This window comes from Trachypithecus francoisi, unplaced genomic scaffold (genome assembly GCF_009764315.1).
Source record: "Trachypithecus francoisi isolate TF-2019V2 unplaced genomic scaffold, Tfra_2.0 Lachesis_group16, whole genome shotgun sequence".
NCBI lineage: Eukaryota > Metazoa > Chordata > Mammalia > Primates > Cercopithecidae > Trachypithecus > Trachypithecus francoisi.
The window spans coordinates 19,986,880-20,012,228 of NW_022681461.1; the positions used below are offsets into that span (position 1 = coordinate 19,986,880).

Here is a 25,349-nt window from a genome sequence, read left to right on the forward strand (position 1 = left end):
TCACAGTGTAGTTCCACTTCTCTTTATCCAAAGTCTCCTGTAGTTTGGCCAAGTCACTATTTATCAACTGTAAGATCAGAAAGTGGACAAGTGCAATAAAGGAAACTGACATCCAAACACACTTTGCTCCTGCAAACAGCTCTCCTACAATTTGCAAAATGCTATTTCAGGATGAGCAATGGCTTATATTCAGCAAGTTAGGTAGTGCCATAAACTGAGCTGACTTCAAGGAAAGGACCCATTGGGAAACTGACATTTGATTTTTGTAAAAGTAGAACTGTTTTCTAAGTTAGGAAAGGTCAATCTTAGAAATATCAAAGCTGTTTTAATCTTTATTTCAAACATTCTCCTAATAACTTCTTTGAAACACTCAAAATTCAAAATAACAAGTTGGTAAGAAACATTTTATAACCATAAAATCATGATTAATGACTTCAGTATATAAAGACTGCATTCAAATGTATAACAAAACAGTAAGAGCAAAAAAATCTGAGCAGACTGATTTTCATGGACAAAAAGACAAGAGGAGACAATTCTCAAAAAGAGAAAATATTACATGTTAGTAAGTAATCTGTTGGAAAATCTTCAACCTCACTGCTATTCAAAGAAATTCCAACCAAGACAGCAAGCTATCATTTTTTCACCTTGATGTGTCATATCATGCCACATGTAATTTGATATGAAAAAGATTCTAAAAGGGTAGATCTCCCGCGTAAGTGGAAACAATCAAATGAGTAAGTTCACACATCACTATGAGATGAATAAGTTTGTTCACCTGCCTGCGGAAAGCTATTTGGTAGCCTGTAACCAAGAGCCTTAAAATTTGCAATATGCTTTGATAGGCTATTACATAGAAAATTTTAACCATGAAAATTTCTGTGTACAAAGTTATAAATTGTAGTGCTATTCATAATAGTACCCAAAAAACTATTTTACAGTAGAAGTACAGTTAAGCCCACTATAACTTAAGAATTTGACCAAAAAAATGTTTAGACTATAATGTTGAGAGCAAAATACAGAACATAAGATTTTACATCGAGGGGTCACAGTCCTTTAAAACTGCACTAATATAGTAGCTGCAGACCCCATGTTACTTTAAATTTTAATTTTAGTTAGTTGAAGTTAAATAAATTTAAAAATCATTTTTTCAGTTGCATTAGCCATATTTTAAGTGCTCAGTAGCCACATGTAGGTAGTGGCTTCTGAGTGAGACAACAAGTGTACAAAAATGGCTTTTCATTATCTCATAAAGTTATTTTGGATATACTGACATAAAATAAGCTCCAAAATTATGCCTAGCTCAAAGACGGGAAGAAAACAAAAATTAACAAAAATACAGTAGTTTTATGTGGGCAATTCAACCATGGGAATTTTCTTTTTCTACTGTTATTTTTAAAGTGTTCTATTTTTATAATAGAAAAAAATTGAATTATTTCAAATAATTTTTAATGTAGAAATGAATACAATACAAGTATAGCTTGGGAAAAACCAATTAAAATTTACTCTCCACAGTTGAGTGTGTGTGTGTGTGGTTTGTAGCATGCTATTATCATTCAGGTTGTATCAGAACTTCAGAAACTCACATTCTTAGGGAATGGAGCACTATGGAATTGGAAAGCACTCTTGCAGGTGTTAGCATACAACCATGTATACATGCAAATACATTCTACATGTTACAAATTGAATAAAAACTGACTATAGTATATTTACATTAAATTTAAAATGACCACACCACTGCATCCTCTGTTTACTGTTCTTCACAATTCCAAAGAGATAGATTACAAATGCATTCTTTTGGCCTTCACTTGTGCCCTGGAGCCAACATTAAATGCTCACTGTGCCTCACTAGTGATACTCAAGAAAAAGAAGAGTCATTAGTGTCTACAGGAATAATCTGTGTTGTCTGTTTTAAGTTCATTTGTGTCTACTTCTGGCTAAATCTGGCAAAGAGATACTAAGCGGACCTGAGCTATTGCTACAAGCAAATGACCTAGGATGTAATGGGAACAGATACCTGTTCAGCCAAGTTGTACCTTTGTGCTCTTGACACAGTGCTAATGGGTTCATTGAAGTTCAAAATTAGAGTCCACCCATTCAAGTAGCCACTTACTATAGGTCTGTCTAGTTGTCTCCTTGGCTCTTTTGATGATTGGCTTGATGCAGTATCCCAAGACCACTCTGTTGGTTATTGCCGAAATATTGTTTTATATGAATGGGGATATAACCCAAGGAGTTGGAATAGGTTGGGATGCTGAATAAGTTATTGTTCTGACTAAAGTGTGAAGGTAAATATATATCTTAATGATGCAAAAAAAAAGGAATGACTTTTCCAGTAGCTCGTGGGAAACAAATTATAGCCATCAACTTAGACAAGTTTGTAAAGTAGGAAGCATTGATCATCATGAGATTCAGGCTGGAAGGAATGCCTGTTACACCAGCTAATGACAATTACCCATCTCCTAGATACTTAGAAGAGGGAAACGTCACTTACAACATCACTTACAATGACAGTGACAACACACAGGATTTGAGTTTGCAGTGCAATAGAGCAGTTTTTAAAAGGCAGTGGTGGCAGTTGCTTTGGCCATCAGACATTACATCAGAGAGCAAGGAGAAGGTGGTCTCTCTTGAGCTGTTAGTGGCACTGCCACAAGATGATAGCACAGAATAATGGGTGTGGAGAGAGTACTGGAAGGAGGAGGGAAAGTGCAGTGAATTGAAAAGTCAGTGTCATGAATACACAAATCGTTAAACACCTGACTCAGCTCAGTAAGTAACCCTTATGAGAAAAGGAAAGGAAAGAGTTAAGGATAGACTGTATATAAGTTATCCGGATAGACTTTGGATCCCTGACATCAAAGCATAAAGTATGGCACATAGGATAATTGCTAAATAGAAAGATCAGTGTGCTGTGTAGTAGACTCTGAAAGGAGGTGGTTGGTCACTTAACTGAAATAGTAGAAAATACTAATCCATTCATCTCTGTTAGTCCTGCCTCTGTAAGTTCTAGGACTGCAGGCTTCCACGTCAGAAAGGGTTACACATTTGTCCTGTTTCCTGTCACTCACGTTCTGGCTCTTCACTCTCCTTTGTTTCTCCTTGATCCCCAGTCTCTCATTCTGTCCTCCTTTTTTCCTCCTCCACTTGTCTCCTGCAACACACTCTGGTTTGCAGCAGTTCACTTTACAAGGGCCTCACATGTGACTGCATCTCATTGCTTAGTAACCTTAGACCTGGAGGTAATAGGCAAATATGTTCTCTTTCTTTTCTTCTCTAAACATCCTATGCAGGTAGAATACATTGATGCATATGCAGAAACTATAATATTAAAACTTTCAGGAAGCCTAGAGAGTATGCCAAATTTGATCTCAAATAATTGCTTGCAAAGATTTGCCTAGACTAAGAAAATTATCAAGGAAATAATATCTATCCAGCTGAGTTTGACATTCTTATCATTTCTATCCTGGCTGTATGATTTGGATGCAAAAGTGCAATGCCTAGGAACCTGTCTTTAATTATTTCTCACCCCACCTACTCTGTTTGTAGATTGTATCTGTTGTTTTCTTGGTTTGCTCTGGGGTTGAGCATATTGAGCATCTTTAGAGATTTTGAAGATCCTCCCCTTTAACAGGTGGAGAATCTTAGGAAGAAACATTCTCTATGTAAGGGAAATTGGCAGAAACCTGGATGGCTTTCCACTTCTCTATAAATCAGATGTGGCTGGATTTGATAACATGGATGAATTAACTATGTGCAGTTCCAGGGAAAGGGAAGATTTCACTGGGTTTACAGTTTGGTCAGAGATTTGAGAGAAGCAAATTGCCTCACCAGGAGGTTCTTATGTAGCAATTTTGCCATCAGTGATAGAGGCTACTGTGTGCTCAGGCCACAGCTAGGGGCTTGGCATGCATTGTCTCATCTATCCTCACAAACCCTGGGAGATACATGAAGAGACCAAGGCTCAGAGATGTTTAGCCACTTGCCCGAGGACACGGAGAGTATTTGAAAGAGAGCCATGTTTCCACTGAGGTCTGTAGCTCACAGCCCTGGCCTGTCACCACTGGGCCACATCGCCATGTCAGCGTACTCTCCTTGCCAGATCGTCTGGAGCACATTTCCATACAGCAGATTCATGTGAATTCCTGTACTTTTTTCCTCTTCCTACCTCCCTCCCCAACAACAGGAGTTTGGCACAGAATGTGTTTTGAATTCTCACAGCGTTGACATCAGATAGGACACATAACAATGTGATCCTGCTGGAGATACAAAGTCAAACACAGCAAGCTTTTCCCTAAACAATCAAGGGAGGAAAGAAATATGCAGAAGACTAGGCTTGCAAATTTTTTTTCATACAGCTTTGGAGTTATTTGTCTTCTGGGTTGTTGTATTTATTTACCCAGTAGACACAGACAAATGAGATAAATACCTGAAAGAGTATGTTCAGATTTTTCAAATTGTTCAATATTTGGTAAGCTACAGATGATAATATTGATTGAAATTTTACATTATGGATCATTACATAGAAAGTAAATCAACTGGTCTTGCTTTTTTAAAGTAATAATGACCTTTAATAAAGTAATCTATAAAGGTGTTCTTTAGTGAGTTATGTCTTACAAGAAATAGTGAAGCTGTTATAGCAATTGAAAGTGAAGAGTATGGGTTTGAAATGTCTTATTTAAAAAAGACAGTGAAGAGTGTTATTTAAAACAGTCTTATATGAATTCTGGAGCATAAAATTCCTATATTCTGACAGTCTTATCAATTTCATAAGCAGAAGTGGTGCCAATAAAAATGGTACCTTGTATCAGCGCATTTTGTCATGTACAGTGTATGGAATGAGGCCCTGTGAGCTACTTGGTATAAAAATTTAGAGTGTAGATGTACCCAGCAGATGTTGTCTTAACCTGTAACTCTGAAGATCTGTGTTAAAAAATATCATAAGGTAACATAAACTGTGTGTTTTCCCCTTTTACTGAGCAGTCGACTTTTATAGACATGCTCGTGTATTCGTTCTGTGTCTGTGTATCTACACTTCACTCATTGAAGTAGAAGGCATGATGGCTCTGGCCTTCTTTTTCAGCAGAAAGCTTAGGGGATACATAAGCACAGAATTGTGAACACAGAAATTATCATCACAGAATCACAGTCACCTGACTGGCTCCTGGCATCAATTAGTGAGTCTGTAGATCACTCAAGGTCACTCAACACCCTGTGTGTCTCCCTGAGACTCATCACTCAGCACCCTGTGTCTCCCTGAGACTCAAGACCATCTGCACCCTGGAAATCTTCATCCTATTTTCTCTGGGGTCTATCCTACCTCAGGTCAGCTGAGAACAGCTCATAGATGTCTGTCAGGTCCTCAGTGATGATTGTTATGAATGCCCTCATGACATTCTGCATGCTTATTTCTTAACAGTCTTGTTTTGCATTTAAGGATGCATTTTAGACTTTATGGGAAATGTAATTCAATGTGGTTTGTCAATGTACTGATGGAAGAAAAAAATACCACCAGGGAGACAGGTGGATAACTTGTATCAGGTAAAAGAATTAAGGGTCTTAGTGTAAATTTGTCTTTGCTAAGAAAATAAGTGCGTTTTGTGAGAATATGTTCATATTGGCAAGATAATGAGGAGTTGCAAAAGTTATTGAAATGGATACTCCGATCTCTAGTTTAATGCTGACTTTTGACAGAGGGAAGCACCAATTTGGTGGAGAGGGATAAGGAAAGACCGCGTGCTGAGCAAATGTTGACTTTGATGACAACAGGGATGCAAAGTGTATAAACACAAAATACTGCTCCTTTAGGCCCTTTGGTAATTGTTATGCAGAGATTTGTGCCAGACTGTAGCCTGAAGAAAGCCAGCTTCCAGCTGGGGTCTTGGGCCATGTCCACTGGATCCAACCTTTTCCTTAATCAGAGGGATGTTTGCTCTCTTTCCCTCCTTGCAAGCTCTGATTCATTTATAAAGATTCAATTTGGAACTACCTTTCCTTTTAAACCTTCCCTGATCCACTGCACAGTCAAATCTTTCCTTCCTGTGTCACCCCAGCCTCCCCTACTTCTCACTGCTTGGGGCCCACCATGTGGGCCTGTGATGATGCATTGCATGCTTGTCTTCTTCAGTCTTCCAGGACAAGGGCTGTGTCTGCAGCATGCTCATGCCCTGCATCTCAGAAGCTCTCATATGTGTCCACTGAACCATTGGCACCCTGTGCTGGGGATGGGAGGAAGGAGCAAGCCCAGTGGGGCTTGGGGAAGTTGGGTTGACCTGGATATTGAAGGATAAGAAGTGGGGACAGTGTTGTGGGTCACAAGTCAGGAACATGCAGTCGTGTGGCAGTGGTGACATGGAATCTGTTTATCAGGAAAAAAGACCATTTGTGTAGGGGCTCAGATTAAAGACAGTGCCAAGCTGTGAATGCCAGATCGGAACTTGTAGCTCCACCCTGTAGGCAGCCTTAGTCAATTACATGTTAACAGGGAAATGCATTAAAAAGCAATGTGTTCAGGATATCAGAGATCTAGATAATTGATTTGAGATGTTAAATATTAGAGGTATAAGACCCTTTGCTGATGGCTCAAACAGGGCTTTCACTGATGACTGGTCATGGTGGAACACTCAGGGGTCACACCATCCTGCTTGCAGTTACAAAGCAGGGAGCAGGGACCCTATCCTTCTCCCTCAAGGCCAAGGATTGGGGTGAATGCTTCCCAGTTTAGTACTCTACCCTTTGGCTGGTTCCAGCCCATAGGAGGAATGACTTACCTATCAGTGTGGTCTAGGTGAGTCTGACATTTCCATGGCCTCATGTACCTGAAGCAGAGACCAACCAGGACACACATCATGGTCACTCGCTTACAGCCTGTCCTCAGCCTTTATGGCCTCTTTGGTCCTCCCTTCTCTGTGGAAGTGGAGCCCAGGCAGGACCTACTTCTGGCAGCGCACCCTGTCCTTGTTCTCCCTGATCCAGTTCTCTCACCTGCACCAAAGCCACCCTTCATTGGGAGGGACAGTTGTTTCCAGCTCAAGAGAAGTGGTGGGTGAGGACAATTGGCAGTTGGAAGCCTCCTAGAGCCTTCCTGAGAACAGCTCATAGATGACTGTCAGGTCCTCAGTGATGATTGTTATGAATGCCCTCATGACATTCTGCATGCCTATTTCTTAACAGTCTTGTTTTGCATTTAAGGATGCATTTTAGACTTTATGGGAAATGTAATTCAATGTGGTTTATCAACGTACTGATGGAAGAAAAAAATACCACCAGGGAGACAGGTGGATAACTTGTATCAGGTAAAAGAATTAAGGGTCTTAGTCTAAATTTGTCTTTGCTAAGAAAATAAGTGCAGAGTCTAGGCCCAACCTGTTAACAAGAAGCCCTGTGTTTGGGATAGTAAAACCTTTACTAGTATCCTGCAGGGTGTGGTGGCTTATGCCTGTAATCCCAGCACTTTGGGAGGCCAAGGCAGGCAGATCACTTGAGGTCAGGAGTTCATGACCAGCCTGGCCAACATGGTGAGACCCTGTCTCTACTAAAACTACAAAAATTAGCCAGGTGTAGTGGTGGGCACCCTGTAGTCCCAGCTACTCCAGAGGCTGAGGCAGGAGAATCGCTTGAACCCAGGAGGCAGAGGTTGCAATAAGCTGAGATCACACCACTGAGCTCCAGCCTAGGCAACAGAGTGAGACTCCATCTCGGTGGGGTTGGGCGGGGAGGGAGACCTTTACTAGTATCCTCTTTGTACATTTCCCAGCTGGTTAAAACCCCAAGATAAAGAGGGCATGATTAACACCACCCCCCAGACTGCCTTTAAACCTGTCTTCAGAGTAAACAAAACCTCCTTGTTTTATATTATGGGTCATACACGTGGCTCGCACATTGATCCCTCTTGAAACGTCATGCTCTGGCAGATTACTGCAAAGCAGGTGCCACAAAGTCTCCTGGGACGTGCTGTTCCCTCATAGATTTCAATTTTTACTGAGCAAAGTGGATTATGCCTCACACTCTGCACGTTCCACTACCTTATGAGTCATTGTGAAAATCTCATTTAGTCCATTTAGGATTTAGTCCAGGGCTTTGATACAGAGCATGTCGGTTTGTAACTGTTCTTCCATAAAGGAAAAGTCAAAGCATAAGGAATTTTTACTGTGCAGTGGAAAACATCATATAGCATAGCATAAAGAATCTTAATTGGGTGGGGAAAAAAAAGTCTGCCCAGAATCAGACGCTCAGCTGTGTTTGACTTGCACTTCTTATTATGGAAATGGGATACAGCATCGCCTCCCTTGTTGTCCCGGGCTCAGCAAGCTTTCTGTACCTTCCAGCTCAGTGCGGTCTTGTTAGAAATGCAGACCCTCGGGCTCCACCCCATGCTGAAGCAGAAGCCTTGTTTTAAGAAGACCCCATGTGATTCACAGCAACACTAACAGTGCTTCACAAACTTGAATGTGCATTCAGATCACCTAGAGGGCTTGTAAGAAGCAGATTCCTGGCATCTCCCCTCAGAGATTCAATTTGGCAGGCCTGATTGAAAGCTGATCTCATCTGCCAGTCATCTGCGCATTTTAGCTTTCCCCTGAGCTAGAGGCGCAGGCTTCAGTCGACCTGGCACCTGGTGAATGGAGGCATGTCCTTGAGCAGCCGCAGACTGCATGCATGGGTGAGCTGCCTCCAGAGCAGGACCTGCCTCCAGAGCAGCCCCAGTGAGGCAGTACTGGGTACAGATGGCGAGCACCCTGGGCAAGTTGTCTCTGGAACACAATGCTGGGCTCAGTCACTCTCCTCTCCACTGCCCAGCAGGCTGGCACAAGGCTCTCTCTTAGCAGACTCCACTGGGGCCTGGGGCTCCAGTCCAGTCTGGAAATTAAAGATTTCCAGCCTAGTCTGGAAGTTAAACAGAGAGACATGGTGCACCTTCTTCTATATCAATGCAAAGTCAGGCTCACCTTTCCTGTCTCTGCCCATGGTCTAGTCACTTCCCCTTGAAAGTCTCCAGCCAGAAAAGGCTCAACTAGGACCCATTCCCTTGGGAGCCCATCACGCCCCTTCTGAGGAATGCTAAATATAATAAGGCTTTCTAATGGAGACTTGCTGGGTTGATGCCCAGGTGTACATACCTTTAGATGGGGCGTCTCTGAATACCACAGCATGACTTTCTAGAATTTCTCTAGCTATAAGTAACAGGGATTTAAAAACAAACAAACAAAACACCATGCTCCCATCAGGGATGTCACTATCTAACTTTCTTTAAATTTTTTTAAAAAATTATTTCAGTTCTTATTAAAGCCTTTGTCTTCAGTCCTGTAACACTCAGCCTATAAAATCTCAAGCTACAAGATATCATTTCTCAGTGTTATTTCCAGGGCTTAAAATCTTATCACTGGCTATGAGAACCCTTAAAAGGCCTATAGACAGTAAAGATACGTTTAAAGTCTGTTCTATCATTTATATAAAAATTATGCAGTGAGATAAACGCTGTCTTTTGGGCCATGAAGTTATCTTCATTATATCAGCCCACATATTTCATTAATTTTAATTATCTATGCAATTGTTGGCACAAAATTAACAGGTTGAAGAGATTGGGGACAATGGACTTTGCCTGATTTGACAAAGATCTGCTTTGGAAAAGTGTGCCTTATCACTTGGTTTGAATTGGCACACTTTACAGAAGAAAGGAAGAAGACATATTGAGGATCCAGATTATTGTACTTGGCAAACGCTGAGTTCCCTGGAGGTTTCCAGAACACCAGTCAAGGGTTATGCAGAGGAGCAATACATGGCCTTTGTAACTCTTCACTGAAATTCCGGGAGCATCCTACCACAGGCAGGCAAAAGCTGAGCAGAAGGTGTTCATAGCCAGTCTATTCAGTCATTCTCGTTCACTTCCTTGTATAAGTTTGGAGGGGAGGATATATCCAGGTTTACTAACTGGAAGTATTTTGTATAGTAAAAACCAGAAAAATACAGCCCCAACTAGTTGAAAAAATAAAAGGTTCTTTTGACTGATGTTCCTGACAAATCTAAAGGCATGACCAACCTTAGCCCTGGTTGGAGCAAGAGGTTAAAAACCAGGTGAGCAGGACCCAATTTGTTTTTCGCTCACTTTTCAAGATGGCTGCTAAAAGCTCCTGAGGCTCCATGATTCCTCTTCCACACTCTGCACAAAAGCAGAGTTCTCTGTTCCAGAGTTCCCAGCAAAAGTCCTCAAGTTAATTGGCCTAGTTGAGATGGTTGGCTAAACTGATTACCATAAATGAGGGGAGGGAGGCTCCAAGTGATTTGGGCCTGGATCAGAGCCCAGCCCCAAGCCAGCTCACATGGCAGGAAACTAGGATGCTCTGGTGTAAATCACCAAGCCTCCCCTTAGCAGTGGAGGTGGGCACAATCCCAGGCAGCCCTTTCCATTGCCACAAACCCAGCCATAACAGGGAGAAGTAAGAAGGGAGGTTGGAAAGTGTGTGCAAGATGAAGCATGCCCACGTATCCTAGCTTTTATCTCCTCAGGGGAAGGAGAATTCCCAAATCTGCTGCCTTCATCTGTAACCCAAGTTTGGGGATGATTTACAGAGGGGAGTCTATGGGAGAAAGAATGGTAAGGAGCGACGAAAGAAGCTCCGAGGCCCTCTAGCTTTTGGCTGATAAGTATGTTTTTTTCAGAGAAATGATTTGACTTAGGAACAGCCTCAAATAGCATCTTCATTTATAGTAGCAAGCTGACTAATTTTCTTGAGAATCCATTTAGGGTTTCTGTTACCAAGGTAGGCTTGAAAGTGTAGCTTCAGGTGAGAACACTTACTCACAGATGCTGAAAGTGAGAAATATTACATTTTTATCTCCACATAATTACTATGTGTATCTCCACAATTCTCTATTAATAGTATAGTGAAGCATAGGGAGAAAGCATGCACTCAGGAACAGGAAATGTATGATCTTACAACATTTTCCATGTGTTTATAAAGGGTGTGTGTGTACGTGTGTGTGTATAGAGTAGTAACTCTAGAAAACATCTAGAAATATAGATACGCTTTTGACAAAGAAGTAACTTTTGATTGCTTAGAATAGAGTTAATTGTGAGGCCCCAAATAAATACAGCTTAAGAAATACAAAATGAAGCCGTATCTAGTCCTTAGTTCAGATCTCAAGTATTTAGTCATTAATGAATGATTTTTGGTGGGAATTTGCGACAGTGTGCCAGATTCACAACATGATTCTCTAGGCTTTCAATTATTTTCTCTTTCAACCGTAGGAGCTATTTTAGCTGATTTTTATTATTATTACTCCCTTCTGCTTGTGAACCTGAGAGTTTGCATAATGAAAACAGCCAATGTGTGTCATGAATCATTTGCATATAAATCCTGACAAATCCAACACAGGGCTACAAAAACTGGTTGTGTACAAAAGATGGGTTGGACTTATAAGATAAACACAGTTCACAAATTAAGTAATCATGTAATTCACTCCTTGTTTTTTCTGATTTTTTTTTTTCCCCAGAACCGAATGGAGGAAAGCAAGGCTCTCTTTAGAACAATTATCACATATCCCTGGTTCCAGAACTCCTCGGTTATTCTGTTCTTAAACAAGAAAGATCTTCTAGAGGAGAAAATCATGTATTCCCATCTAGTTGACTACTTCCCAGAATATGATGGTAAGTCAGCATTCATACAACAGCTCAGTAGCTGTAAATAGGTTTTGTCTCCAAACCCCAGTGTGGGAGTTAACGCACTACAGTGCACCATTGCTGCCCTTGCCCTTTGCAGCCTGCATGTTGGGACTGATACACTAGGAATTACTGTTTGCCTGGTCTTTTAGTGACACAAAACATTTCATTCCTTAACAATGCTAAAAGTCATAGAAAAACTCATGGCCTGGTGCAGTGGCAAGTGCCTGTAATCTCAACACTTTGGGAGACCAAGGTAGGTGGATCACGAGGTCAAGAGATCGAGACCATCCTGGTCAACGTGGTGAAACCCCGTCTCTACTGAAAATACAAAAATTAGCTGGGCGTGGTGGCACACGCCTGTAGTCCCAGCTGCTCAGGAGGCTGAGGCAGGAGAATTGCTTGAACCCAAGAGGCGGAGGTTGCAGTGAGTCAAGATCGCACCACGGCACTCCAGCCTGGCGACAGAGTGAGACTCTGTCAAAAAAAAAAAAAAAAAGAGAGAGAGGAGGGGGGTGAGAGAGAGAGAGAGAGAGGGAGGGAGAGAGAGAGAAACTCATCTGCTTTGAAATAGCAGATCAGAAAAAGGAACAATCCAGTAGTTTTGACCAATTACATATTAACCCTTATAGTCCCCTCTGTCTCTCCTTTTCATTCAGTTCCAGTCCACCTCTGCCTCTCCTCTCTCCAGGGAGAGAACACAATTTTGAGGTCAAGAGCCCACCACCGAAATCGGTCTACCCAGGTTCAGATCCCAGTTCTGACACTTACTATTTGTAGAACTACCATCAAGTCACTTGATTTTTCTGGGCCTTAGGACAAACTCATAGGATGTTTTGTACATTATAGTGTATAACATATGTGTATATTTAGCATGATGCCTGACACCTAGGGCACTTACTGAATACTCAGGAAATACTTCCTTTTGAAACATCATAGCCCAATGAAGTCCCACCACCATTAGTAATAGTAACCCAGTTTTAAACTCTTTGTGCAGCACTTAGAATCTATAGCATCCACTTCACTATTCCTATGGCTTTGCATTATTTGCTTTGTTCTTAGAAAAGAATCTTACCCTCCCCAACTAGACTGTGAAATCCTGGACAACTAGACACCCAACCCATTCTGAGAAACACTTGAACACTTGGTGATTGGTAACAAAATGCATCCACATGTAGCCACTCTGTAAAACAAGTGAGAGTCATGACTGCTGCCCTATAAGAGCTGATGTGGCCAGGTGTGGTGATTCACACCTGTAATCCCAGCACTTTGGGAGACTGAGGTGAGAGGATCGCTTGAGCACAGAAATTCAAGCCCAGCCTGAGCCATGTAATGAGACCTCTCTCTACAAAAAATGAGGCGGGAGGTCAGAGGCAAGAGGTCAAGGCTGCAATAAGCCGTGATCCTGCCACTGTACTCTGCCTGGGTGATGGGAGACCCTGTCTCAAAAGAAAAGTTTATTTGGCAAGATAATCACATCTCTCCTTGATGGCCCACCACCTGGTTTTATGAATAAAGTTTTATTGAGACATAGCCACACCCATTCATTATACACTGTCTCTGGCTGCTTTCACACCATAACAGTAGAATTGGGTAATTGTGACAGAGATAAAATAGTCTGCAAAGCCTAAAATATTCTGTGGCCCTTTACAGAGAAGGTTTGCCAAGCCGTGGCCTAGACAGTTAAGAGCACAAGCTCTGAAAAGTTCTACTTTGCCACTCATCGGCTGTGTTGCCTCAGACAAATTTATTTAGCTACTCAGTTTATCCCTGGGCAAAAAAGAATTGAATGGAGTCATATGTAGATCACATAGCAGAAACCCAAAAGTGTCTACCACAGAGGTGATGTAACAAGAGAAGAGACTAGTTTTAAAATTACATTGTCAACATATGATGTCCAGGATGGATATTGTTCCACAGTGTTTTTGTACTTCTAAAAGCTCCCTCAGAAAAGTAATTACTTTAAAAACCAATATTAAATTTAGCTTCATAGCTTTCTATGATGATACAAACACATCAGGGATGGAGGTTTAGTCACCTTTTCATCCCACATAGATGTGGTACAGTCCTGGCTTGTGAAAGGGAAATGTTACATGTTTAATGAATTTAAGTTCCCTTCTCACATACATACATGGAAGATCCTGAAGGTTGGTGAATTGAAAATATAAACATTTGGGGATTGTTACCAGATGTTAGAAATGGTACCCTTTTTTGTTAGCAGTGTGTTTATATCCTCTCTTCAAGTACATTTTCCTTTGTGCTTTGCTGTTCTTTTAAAAACACTTTCTCAGTCTAAACAAGGTTTTCTCTTTCACTCCTTTTAATTTGCACTAGCCTGGAAATATCATCACTGTCTGAGACTGCACTTCTCAGTGTTGCTCAGAAAACTATGGAAGGAAGTGACTGTGTGGGCAGTTAACTTGCTTTCCCACCTCAACAGGCTTCAAACACGTCTACCTGAATACAGTAGGCATGAAGCATCTGGCTTAGATCTAAACACACTTGCCTGCCACACACACACAGATACACACACACACACACGAGATTCTTAATTTTTCTTGGAACTTGGTAAGAATCAGCGTGTGAGAAATTGCCACACCATAAACAACAACCCCATCTTGTGGGCTGGCACATTCTCATGATGTGCTTGCATAAGGGAGGATGCAGATAGAGCATGGTGCCCACGAAGCTGAACCCTTCTGAGGGGTTCATTCAAACTTCTCGGATGCAGCAGACCTAGCCACACTTCACAGTTGCTGATTTTTCCGCAGTAAAAGACTTAGTCTATGATCAGTGTTTGCAGTGCTGTTTTTTGATCTCTGCACCATCTTCCTAATCTCTTCATATAACTCCTTTCTCCAGTAATTTCCCCAGATTCCCCACTACTACAAGCATTTTCCTTCCAACATGTGCCCATTGTGAATATTCTGAAATCTCAAGATTTTTTTTTCTGTTTTACTGTTACCATACCCCAGTATACATATAATGCACAGAGGAAACTTGGGCACAGAAAAAGAAAAAAGGCATTGATTTTGTTACTTACAAAGCCAGTGCCGCTGTCATTACATGGAACTCCAAGCCCTTGTAAGATGAGCAAAGACTGAAAAAATTGAGGCCCACTCTGCAGTGATGTTTTTGTAATAAACATGTTTATAGTATTATAAACTTCACACTTCCACATTTCTGTACTTGCAAGGTCTTAATCATAATGAATGCCATTTCTGTATTTCTCTTCAAGAAAGGAAATTACCGTTTCCACATGGACTTGAATTGCAAAATTGTTCATAGAGACTGTGGAATTCTGCTCCTGCTGTGATGGCTGTAATGATTTCTTTGTAGTGTATGTTTATTTCAAATAACAATTTATGCTTAAAAACATAACACCTTTCAAGTGCACTTCAGTGAACTTGGATCTAGTTCTTATATTCTGTAGGGTAAATAAAAAAGAAAAAACAAAAAAAGGTATAGTCCCTTCTTTCCCAAATAGAGTAAATACAAAATCATACAGAAGTTCATTCATAAGCCAGAAATATAATGTTCTTTTTATGAAATCAGAGACTTCTCCAGCTCTGGGAATCTGTCAGTTTCTGGTTTTGAATATTTTTTATAACTTCTCCTGAGTTAATAAGTTCATAGTACATTGAAAAAGATGGAACATTAATTATATATATATTTGCTTGTATATGTATTTTACATATTATTTTTAATTGTACTTTTTATCTATTAAATATGACGCCAGCCATCTTAGTCATTTAAAAAAATTGAATTCTGGGCACCTACGTCAAAAATTAAACATTACTTTTTAAAATTGTACAAATGAGGATAGTCTATATGTTTTTATAATTCTTTCCTCCCATCTTCTGGCATTATCAGATATAAGTTTATTGGAGTAAACTCCAATGTATAAAAAGGTTGGTTTGAGAATAATTCAAGTCAGCCATCTGAAGCTCAGGGTGCATTTTGTTAGAAATGGTGGTCAAGCCCTCAATAGAGTTCTCCAAGATCTCTTTATCTCTACTAGTAGGTAACAAGAATATTGATAGAAAAAGACCTGCTGGGTGCAGTGGCTCACACCTGTAATCCCAGCACTTTGGGGGGCCGAGGTGGGCGGATCCCTTGAGGCCAGGAGTTCAAGACCAGCCTGGTCAACATGGCAAAACCCTGTCTCTTCTAAAAATGCAAAAATTAGCTGGGCGTGGTGGTGCACATCTGTAGTCCCAGCTACTCACGAGGCTGAGGCAGGAGATTCACTTGAACCCAGGAGGTGGAGGTTGCAGTGAGCCAAGATCATGCCACTGCACTCCAGCCTGGGTGACACAGTGAGACTCTGTCTCAAGAAAAAAAAAAAAGTTTCTTACGGCTTGGTATAGAACTAACTTGAAAAAATGGGAGGAAATGTATATATAAAGTGAGACAAAGACAAATATATGATAGGTATCCAATACTTCAAAGGTGATGGTGTTTTGATATTAATTTACAGTTTTAAATCAATGTATCTATCAGTACCTATTAAATACACTTTTAAAATAGCTTTGAGATTATTTATATACCATGTAATTCACTTAAAGTGTACAATTCAGTGGGTTTTGATATATTACATTATTAATTTATTATAAAATATATATAAAATTTACCATTTTAACTGCAAAATTCACTGGCATTAATTACACTCACAATACTGTGCAGCCATCACCAGTACTTTTTTTTTTTTTTTTTTTTTTTTGAGACAGAGTCTTGCTCTGTTGCCCAGGCTGGAGTGCAGTGGCCAGATCTCAGCTCACTGCAAGCTCCGCCCGCCATTCTCCTGTCTCAGCCTCCCGAGTAGCTGGGACTACAGGCGCCCGCCACCTCGCCCGGCTAGTTTTCTGTATTTTTTATTAGAGACGGGGTTTCACCGTGTTAGCCAGGATGGTCTCGATCTCCTGACCTCGTGATCCGCCCGCCTCGGCCTCCCAAAGTGCTGGGATTACAGGCTTGAGCCACTGCGCCCGGCCAGTATTTTCAAAATATTTTCACCACCCCAATTAAGCAACAACACCCCATTTCCTTCCTCCCCCAACCCTTGGAAACCTCTAATCGACTTTCTGTCTTTATGAATTTACCGATTCTAAGTACCTCATATGTGTGCAAGCATACAATATTTGTTATTTTATGTTGGGTTTATTATAATGTTCTCATAGTTCATGCATATTACAGCATCTATCAGAGCTTTACTCTTTTTTATGGCTGAATAATATTCTGTTTCTGATATTCTAATATTCTGTTTGGTTCTGTTTGTTTTGTTTCTCCATTTATCTGTTGATGGACACTTGGATTGTTTTCGCCTTTTGGCTATTGTTAACAATGCTGCTATTAACATTGATGTACGTTGCTTCTCGCCCTTTTGGCTAAGATCAAGTGTCTGTCAGAGCCCCTGCTCTCAGTTCCTTTGGATATATACATTGGAGTAGACTAGCAGGATCGGTCATGTGGTTATTCTATGTTTAGCTTTTTGAGGAACCACCAAACTGCTTTCACAACAGCTGCACCTTGGTGCATTCCCACCAACAGTGCACAGGATTACAAATCTCTCCACATTTTCCCCAACCCTTGTTATTTCACACTTTTTTATAGCCATTCTAGATGTGGAGAGGTATCTCATTGTGGTTTTGATTTGCGTTTTTCTAAGTGATCACCAGTGTTGAGCATCTTTTCCTGTGCTTATTGACCATTTGTATATCTTCTTTAGAGAAATGTCTGTTCAAGTCTTTTGCCTATTTTTTAATTGGGTTTTTTGGTGTGTGTTACTGAATTGTAGGAGCTCTTTGTATATTCTGGATACTAAACCCTTGTCAGATGACATGATTTGCAAATATTTTCTACCATTCTATAGATTGACTTTTCACTTTCTTAATAATGGCGTTGGCCAGGTGTGGTGGCTCATGCTTATAATCCCGGCACTTTGGGAGGCTGAGGTGGGAGGATTGCTTGAGGCCAGAAGTTCAAGACCAGCCTAGACAACGTAGTGCGACCCCATCTTTACAAAAAATTTAAGAATTTGCCACGCTTGGTGGCACCTGTAGTTCCAGCTATTCAGGAGGCTGAGGCAAGAGGATCACTTGAGCCCAGAAGGTTGAGGCTGCAGTGAACCATGATCATGCCACTATGCTGTAGCCTGGGTAGCAGAGCAAGACCCTGTCTCAAAAAAAAAAAAAAAAAAATAGTCCTTGGATACATAAGGTTTTTAATTTTGATGAAGTCCAATTTATTTTTTCTTTTGTGAAAAATATGACCTGTGCTGTGGTGTCATATCTAAGAATCCATTGCAAAATTACGTTTTTAGTTTATCTTGCTAGATATATCACAATTCTTTTTCAAAGCATCTAGGACAATTCTTGGTACATAAGAGACTCCTTCTTAAATCAATGTAAGAAAATATAGGCCGGGTGCAGTGGCTCACACCTGTAATCCCAGCACTTTGGGAGGCCAAGGCAGGTGTATCACCTGAGATTAGGAGTTTGAGAACAGCCTGGCCAACATGGCAAAACCTTGTCTCTACGAAAAATACAAAAATTTAGCCAAGCATGATGGCAGGCACCTATAATCCCCGCTGCTCAGCAGACTGAGGCAAGAGAATCGCTTGAACCTGGGAGGCAGAGGTTGCAGTGAGCTGAGATCTTATCACTGCACTCTTGCCTGGGCAACATGGTGAGACTCTATCTCAAAAAAAGATAAATCAATTGTTTTATCATCACAAATGAACTGAATGCTACACAAATGTAGTGTGCTGAGAAATACCAGAAATCTATGGAAGTGAGACTACAGAGGCCCACTGTAGATAGACCTGACCTTACAAACAGGTGTTCTATTCTAAGAGAGATGTCAGTCTGGAAGATGTAAAATGATCCATAATGTTGGGTCGTTTGGAGGACAGATTGACAGGAGAGCCCAAGGAGGCTGTGTCTTTGTGCACACTTATTATATAGCTGAAACAAGCATAATTAACTCAGTTGTAACAGAAGAGTAAGCTATCACTCCCCTGATGAAGAGCCTACAGTGGCTCCCAATCACTCAGGGAATCAGAGTGAAGGCCAAGCTAAGAAGTAGACTTAACCTTGGCCTTCAAGTCATCTGTCTGCTTTCACCTATACACAGTTTGTGAATGGGTGGGTATGTGGGTGGGTGGATGGATGGTCAGACATAGTAGTGTTAGGGAAAATGATTATAACAGATCAAATCTGCAGTGCAGATGTAGGCTTCATGAGCAATGACACAGTATTTATTGAACGAATGATGATTGAATACATTAGCAGATTAGGTAACAAAGTGTCCCTCTTGTCTCTTGGCCAAAAGGACCCCAGAGAGATGCCCAGGCAGCCCGAGAATTCATTCTGAAGATGTTCGTGGACCTGAACCCAGACAGTGACAAAATTATCTACTCCCACTTCACATGCGCGACAGACACCGAGAACATCCGCTTTGTCTTTGCTGCCGTCAAGGACACCATCCTCCAGTTGAACCTGAAGGAGTACAATCTGGTCTAATTGTGCCTCCTAGACACCCGCCCTGCCCTTCCCTGGTGGGCTATTGAAGATACACAAGAGGGACTGTATTTCTGTGGAAAACAATTTGCATAATACTAATTTATTGCCGTCCTGGACTCTGTGCGAGCGTGTCCACAGAGTTTGTAGTAAATATTATGATTTTATTTAAACTATTCAGAGGAAAAACAGAGGATGCTGAAGTACAGTCCCAGCACATTTCCTCTCTATCTTTTTTTTAGGCAAAACCTTGTGACTCAATGTATTTTAAATTCTCAGTCATGCACTCACAAAGATAAGACTTGTTTCTTTTCTCTCTTTCTCTCTTTTTCTTTTCTATGGAGCAAAACAAAGCTGATTTCCCTTTTTTTTCCCCCCTAATTCATACTTCCCTCCTGATTTTTTTCCCAGGTTACAATGACCTTTATCCTAGTTCCATTCTTGGTCAAGTTTTTCTCTCAAATGATAACGGTCAGGACACATCGTTCGATTTAAGCCATCATCAGCTTAATTTAAGTTTGTAGTTTTTGCTGAAAGATTATATGTATTAATACTATGGTTTTAAATGTGTTGCTCTGTATACACAGTTTCTTTTTTAATAGAATGTACTGTCTTGTCTCACTTTGGACTGGGACAATGGATGCCCATGTATCAGTAAGTGTCATTTTTTTTAGATGTTTACCTTCAGCCATAGCTTGATTGCTCAGAGAAATGTGCAGAAGGCAGGATCAAAGACACACAGGAGTCCTTTCTTTTGAAATGCCACGTGCCATTGTCTTTTCTCCCTTCTTTGCTTCTTTTTCTTTTTTTCACCCTCTCTTTCAATTGCAGATGCCAAAAAAGATGCCAACAGACACTACATTACCCTAATGGCTGCTACCCAGAACCTTTTTATAGGTTGTTCTTAATTTTTTTGTTGTTGTTGTTTAAGCTTTTCCTTTCTTTTTTTTCCTTAGTGTTTGAGGGCCACAGTTTTAAAATGACTTTTATTATGGGTATGTGTTGCCAAAGCTGGCTTTTTTTCAAATACAATGAATAAGAACTTAAAAAATAAAAGCTGGTATCTTAAGATGTAAGAGAGTAAGACTGTGAAGCCTAAAATGACTGGCTGAGAATGAACCAGAAATGCCAATTGCCAAACAGTTGGTAACTGTAAATTTGATTCTCATGGTCCATTCTTTTATTTGTCCTTAAGATGACATTGTTAGTGTTCACGTCCCATGTTCCGTGTCCAAACCGACAATGTAAAAAGTATCCTGTGTGGTTTAACAGGAAATCTGTTTATGTCTCTTTATTTGAAAGCAGTTTTACTCTCAATGGTTCTTTAAGTTCAATTAAGTCCGCCAGGAACATTGGTTGATAGTATTATTCTGACACCTTTAATTTCCAAAATCTGAAGTTCCTGCTAGTTTACCACCTTCAAGATCTTCTTGAACTGGTAACTGATTAGGTTGAACTTACAGAAGATTTGTGGACTTAACTCAAAAGTAACCTCTCAGTGTTCTATAGAACATGTAATTGTGTAACTGAACCTACTAGGAGAAATGTTTGGAATTCTATATGTGCAATTTTTCAACAAATGCAAAAAAATACAGCACATGTATTGATGAGCTTCTGTCAAGCAGCTTGAGTTGAAATTTAAGAAAATAAATCACGATTGTTTAAAGCTGCTGAGACGTTAGAATGAGGTCATGATACTGGTCTCATTTTAACTATAGTGGTGTTTGGCACTAGTCTAAACTTCCATATAAATCACTCTTTTGAAATAACAAAGGGGGAGGGAGAAAACTAACGGCCTGTTAGATGAGTACCAAAGCCACCAAACAGTAATGACATCTTCTCATTCTTGATTCTCCCAGCCTCAAACTACACAGGTTACTTTTTTTTCCCTTGCTCAGAAAGCACCTGTAATGTAACAAGCAGACTGCCTGTAGGTATAGTGCAATTACAAATGCTCTAATCATTGTACATACATCTCTCTTGATATTGCAGCATCCATACTGGCTTTGTAATCATTCATTTTTTGGCAGATTGAATGTGCTGTATTGATATGTATCTATGTAATTGTATTGTATGTCTATAGCTAATTCACATTTTGAATAATGTTATTTTATTTACTTTTTTAAGAGAGGAGAATGTAAATTTGTCAGTTTATTTCTGACTAGGGATATTTTCTTTCCATTTAGAAAAGAAGAAAAAAAAGAAAACTTACTGTCGTACAGAGCGGTACTAGCGACGTGCTGTATAAAATCATTTGCACATTCCTGAGTAGAGGTGTACTGATGATAAGACCCAAAGGTAATTTCATAGCAAAATACATAAAATCAGTCAGAGCTTTTATACAAACATGGAAACCAACTTTGTAGAACTTTTGCCATTTGATCTAGGATTGGAATATGAGCTTTTATACAATTCATATTCTTATTTGGCAAATGCACAGTTTAGTATTACCTCTCTGATGGCCTTTACTAGAAAGGCAGTTTTAGAAGCTATTGTGATCCACTAAGGAAATGTTTTAACAGCTAGAGACCACTGCTTGCCTGAAAGGGCGTTCTTAAATTTGGTGCAGCAAAAAAAAAAAAAAAAAAAAAAAAAAAAAAAAAGTAAAAACAACAACATTTGAAGGCCTACAGTGTGTATAGAGAAAACCTCATCACAAGATCATAAGTGTTACAGTTTTAGGGAATCAAGATATTCTATTTAATAGAGCTATAGTAGATGTAGTCAATTAAACCTGATCTCAAAGCTTGAAGAAGCTGAGCAAAACAGGGAAAGATTGTTATATTTGTCTTTATGAAATTGGGATGGAATTTGCTATGCAGAATTGAGGTTTGTGGCTTCACTGTTCCTGTAGGGTGCATGACAAGATCCCTTCTCTTGAGAAAGGAAAAAATTGATCACCCTAGCAGCAGTGATGCATAGAAACCTAATTTTAGCCACACTAGTCAATCGAAGCTAAAGGATTTTCTTTTTTGTTTCTTTGGGGTTTTATTGAAGGGGCTAAGGGCGGGACGGGATTCTTTTCAGTTTTGTATAAAACAAAGTTTACTCATGCTTTATATTATATTGTGATTGCAAGCGTTATAAGCGTGTGCCACTGGCCTCCTATTGTTGATGCTTAGGTAATGGAGGCCTGTGGTGAGTTTTATGGTGACTTGGGCATGTCTTATTCAAAAACATAAAACACAGAAACCTTTCTTCAGCATACCAAGGCAAGCAGCCATTTCATGACTCACTTAACACATTGCAGTGTACCAGTTTACAGATGATTTTTCCCTTTTTGCGTGACATGGCAGTTCCAACCCCCAGAGAATTCCTTATTTGTAAATTGGAAGTTTCTACTATGCCTTACAGAGCTTAAATTCAGAAGTTTGTGCCTCATATCTGAAACAAAGGGAAATAACACATGTATTCAAAAGTAAATAAATCTCCTAGAAGTTTTTGTTTTTAATATTTCCATACAAAGAGCTCTGTTGAATGTCATGAATAGACTGGAAAAAAAAAAAATCTTAGGAACCTGCATATGTTGTTTACTAGCAGATGACAACTACAAAAGGAATTTGAAGAACATGTGAAACTTGTATTTTTTTTTTTTTTTTTTGGTAGATTAACTAGCAGGTCTATTTTAAAAAGGTAATTCAGCTAAAGGGCAATTTACTTTTTTGTACTTCAGACTATCTTGATTGTCAAAGTGTACGAACTGTAATTTTAAAATTTATACTGCCACATGATTGTAAATTTTAGTTGTCTTAAGTTAGGAATTGGTGAAAAGCTATTTATGCTGGATTTGGGTCAAAATGACTTATTTGCAAAAAAAATAAATAACGGGAAGAAAGGGCTGTATAATGAAATACTGCAAGACTCACCTATTGGTTGGAAATTTCCCTCAAATCACCTACCGATTACCCTTGATTTCCCTTTGTTTTCAGTTTCTCAAAACGAATGAAATGAAATATAGCAGAATGTTAACCCATATAAAAATAAAGTGTACCCAAATATTGTAATGTATATTGCTGCTCTTCTTCAAATTAAATAAGGGTTTAAAACCACTTAATTGGTAATCAACATCTCAATTGATACAAATAAGGTGTGCTTGGTATACATTAATATTTTCTTCCAAAGATACGTCTTTGGTCAGAAACACAAAAAAATAAAACTAGTAACATAGTATGTTTATCTATCTCTACATATTTCCAGCATATGTAGCGCTAATAGATCTGTCCTGGTAACTGTGTCTTTGGGATTTCATTTTGATGCCATCAAATTAGGAGAAGAAATGGCTTAGTTGTATATGATTAGCTAGAGATTTTTGGAGCCAGACACCTGCTGTTTATTAGATAACTTAGTACAGAGTCTAAACTTGTCATTTGTTTTTCTCACAGAATAGCCATTTCCTGCTGTCTTCCCAATGACCACTGCCCTTTCAATAACACTCTTGCCTCTAGAATCATATGTTGAAAGTATGAATACACACCTAGCACATAGTAGGTGCTCAAATATTAATTTCCTCCTTGCCTTCCTTGTCTACCCTGTGTCCTCCTTTTCCCCGTATGATTCCAACCCAATAGCAAAGGACATTTACATGTTATGAAAACATCTATTGGGTAAAATCAGATCTTGGATAAAGAAATTCTGACTTTTATATAAGCTGTTGGTAAACAGAAAAAACAGGAAGGTATTTGTCGGTAGAACCTTTTTAAGTTCAGGAAAGAAAGCTGGAATAATACTATGTAACTTTGTCCAGGTTACTTTTGACGGAAACACGTTTTTGGTGGATTTCTTTTCCTCAAAGAACTCTCTAAATGCAACTCCTTGCTGGATTCCTCACCCATCATCCTGTTGGAAACCCTTACTAGACCTATGTATTTAGGGAGTTTTGTCAGAAAACATTTTTAACTTGCAGTATTTAAAAGAATATTTACTGTTCCTAAAATGTCATTCAAATGCATGTATTGTCTATTGTTTGGGGATGGGAACTAGTTTTGCAAAAAACACCTAATGTTGTATAATAATGCCCCAATGATCTTGCTGGTTAAAAATACAGTATTTTTGGCCATAATTTTGTACTATAGTAGTCTTCATTGTTGAGTTTTGCTTCCGTTGAAGTTGCCCAAGCCCCTCTCAGAATGTTTCGTATTAGCAGGAGTATTGAAATGCATCTTTCCTTCCTTAACACACCTTTTTGTGCACACTGCATTTTCCAAAATAAACAAGTTTAATGTTTTCAAAAGAAAAAAACAAAACACCAAAAAACCTTTTTCCTTCTGTGTATAATCAGAAATATCAGCCTCCTGTAGTGGAAATATCGGTAGCATTTATCAAATTTGCTCTTTTAAAAAACTTGCCTTAATTTAGGTTATAATTAACGGTTAAAAAATGTAAATAAGTGTCCAATAAAGACTTGAAAGGAGCCAGCAATCTTCAACCTGAGGCAGTCTTCTAATCAGTAAAAAGAATCCACACGTCTGCCCTGGTTTGCTGGGCAGCACACTGGACAGGCTGATGCCTGGCTTAAGAGTTTTGCCCATTTGAACACTGGCAGTGACATAGATAGACTCCACATGGGAAAAATGGCCTGTCACAGGTGTCCTCTGTGACTTTTAGAAGCACACATCTAGGGTTTTGAGGTCAGCTAAAAACCAGCTGCTTCTAGGAGTATTATTAAGAGGAAGTGATGGTGGCAAGTGGCTTTCTGGAAAGTAGGTACTTTTGTGGGGACTTCAGAGCAAAAGCAAAACCTGTTACTTGTGATTAAGTCATTCCAACTGGCAGCCAGCCCTTGCCTGTGGATTTTTGTTTTTCAGAATATGTCCCCTCTAAATACTTAGAGATGAGAGTGTCATTTTTGCTTAAAGGCCTTCAGCTCCCCTTGTGGGATTTAGAGACCATTTCCAGTAGATGGTGTCCTCTCTCTCTGTCTTACTGTTCAAGGAATGGCGTGGCACTGACTGTCATCTAGCACAGGCCTGGAGTAATGGTTCCCACACCCTAGTTCTGCAGAGACACTGGAGTGTTAAGCTACACAGGAGCGCTCCCCTCTCTTTGGCCTTCTAACCTGAGTTTGACCCCTTTAGGACCAGGATCTATTTGTACCATCATTCCAAAGACCCCCACCCAGAGGAAAAGACACAAACTCACTGAACATTCTTTGGGCCAAATATTTTAACTTGACT

At 39.8% G+C, this 25,349-nt stretch overlaps 1 protein-coding gene across 4 annotated transcripts in view; it reads left to right on the forward strand.

Moving 5' to 3' along the window:
- Window positions 1-24,235, forward strand: part of GNAQ (G protein subunit alpha q) — a 327,552-nt gene extending 303,317 nt beyond the window's left edge. For all 4 annotated transcript variants that reach the window (XM_033237036.1, XM_033237037.1, XM_033237038.1 and 1 more), the window contains 2 exons: window positions 11,491-11,644; window positions 18,989-24,235. In XM_033237036.1, the coding sequence (XP_033092927.1) occupies window positions 11,491-11,644; window positions 18,989-19,179 (345 nt within the window). In that variant the 3' untranslated portion in view covers window positions 19,180-24,235. The remainder of the gene's footprint in view (window positions 1-11,490; window positions 11,645-18,988) is intronic.
- Window positions 24,236-25,349: the final 1,114 nt, after the last annotated feature.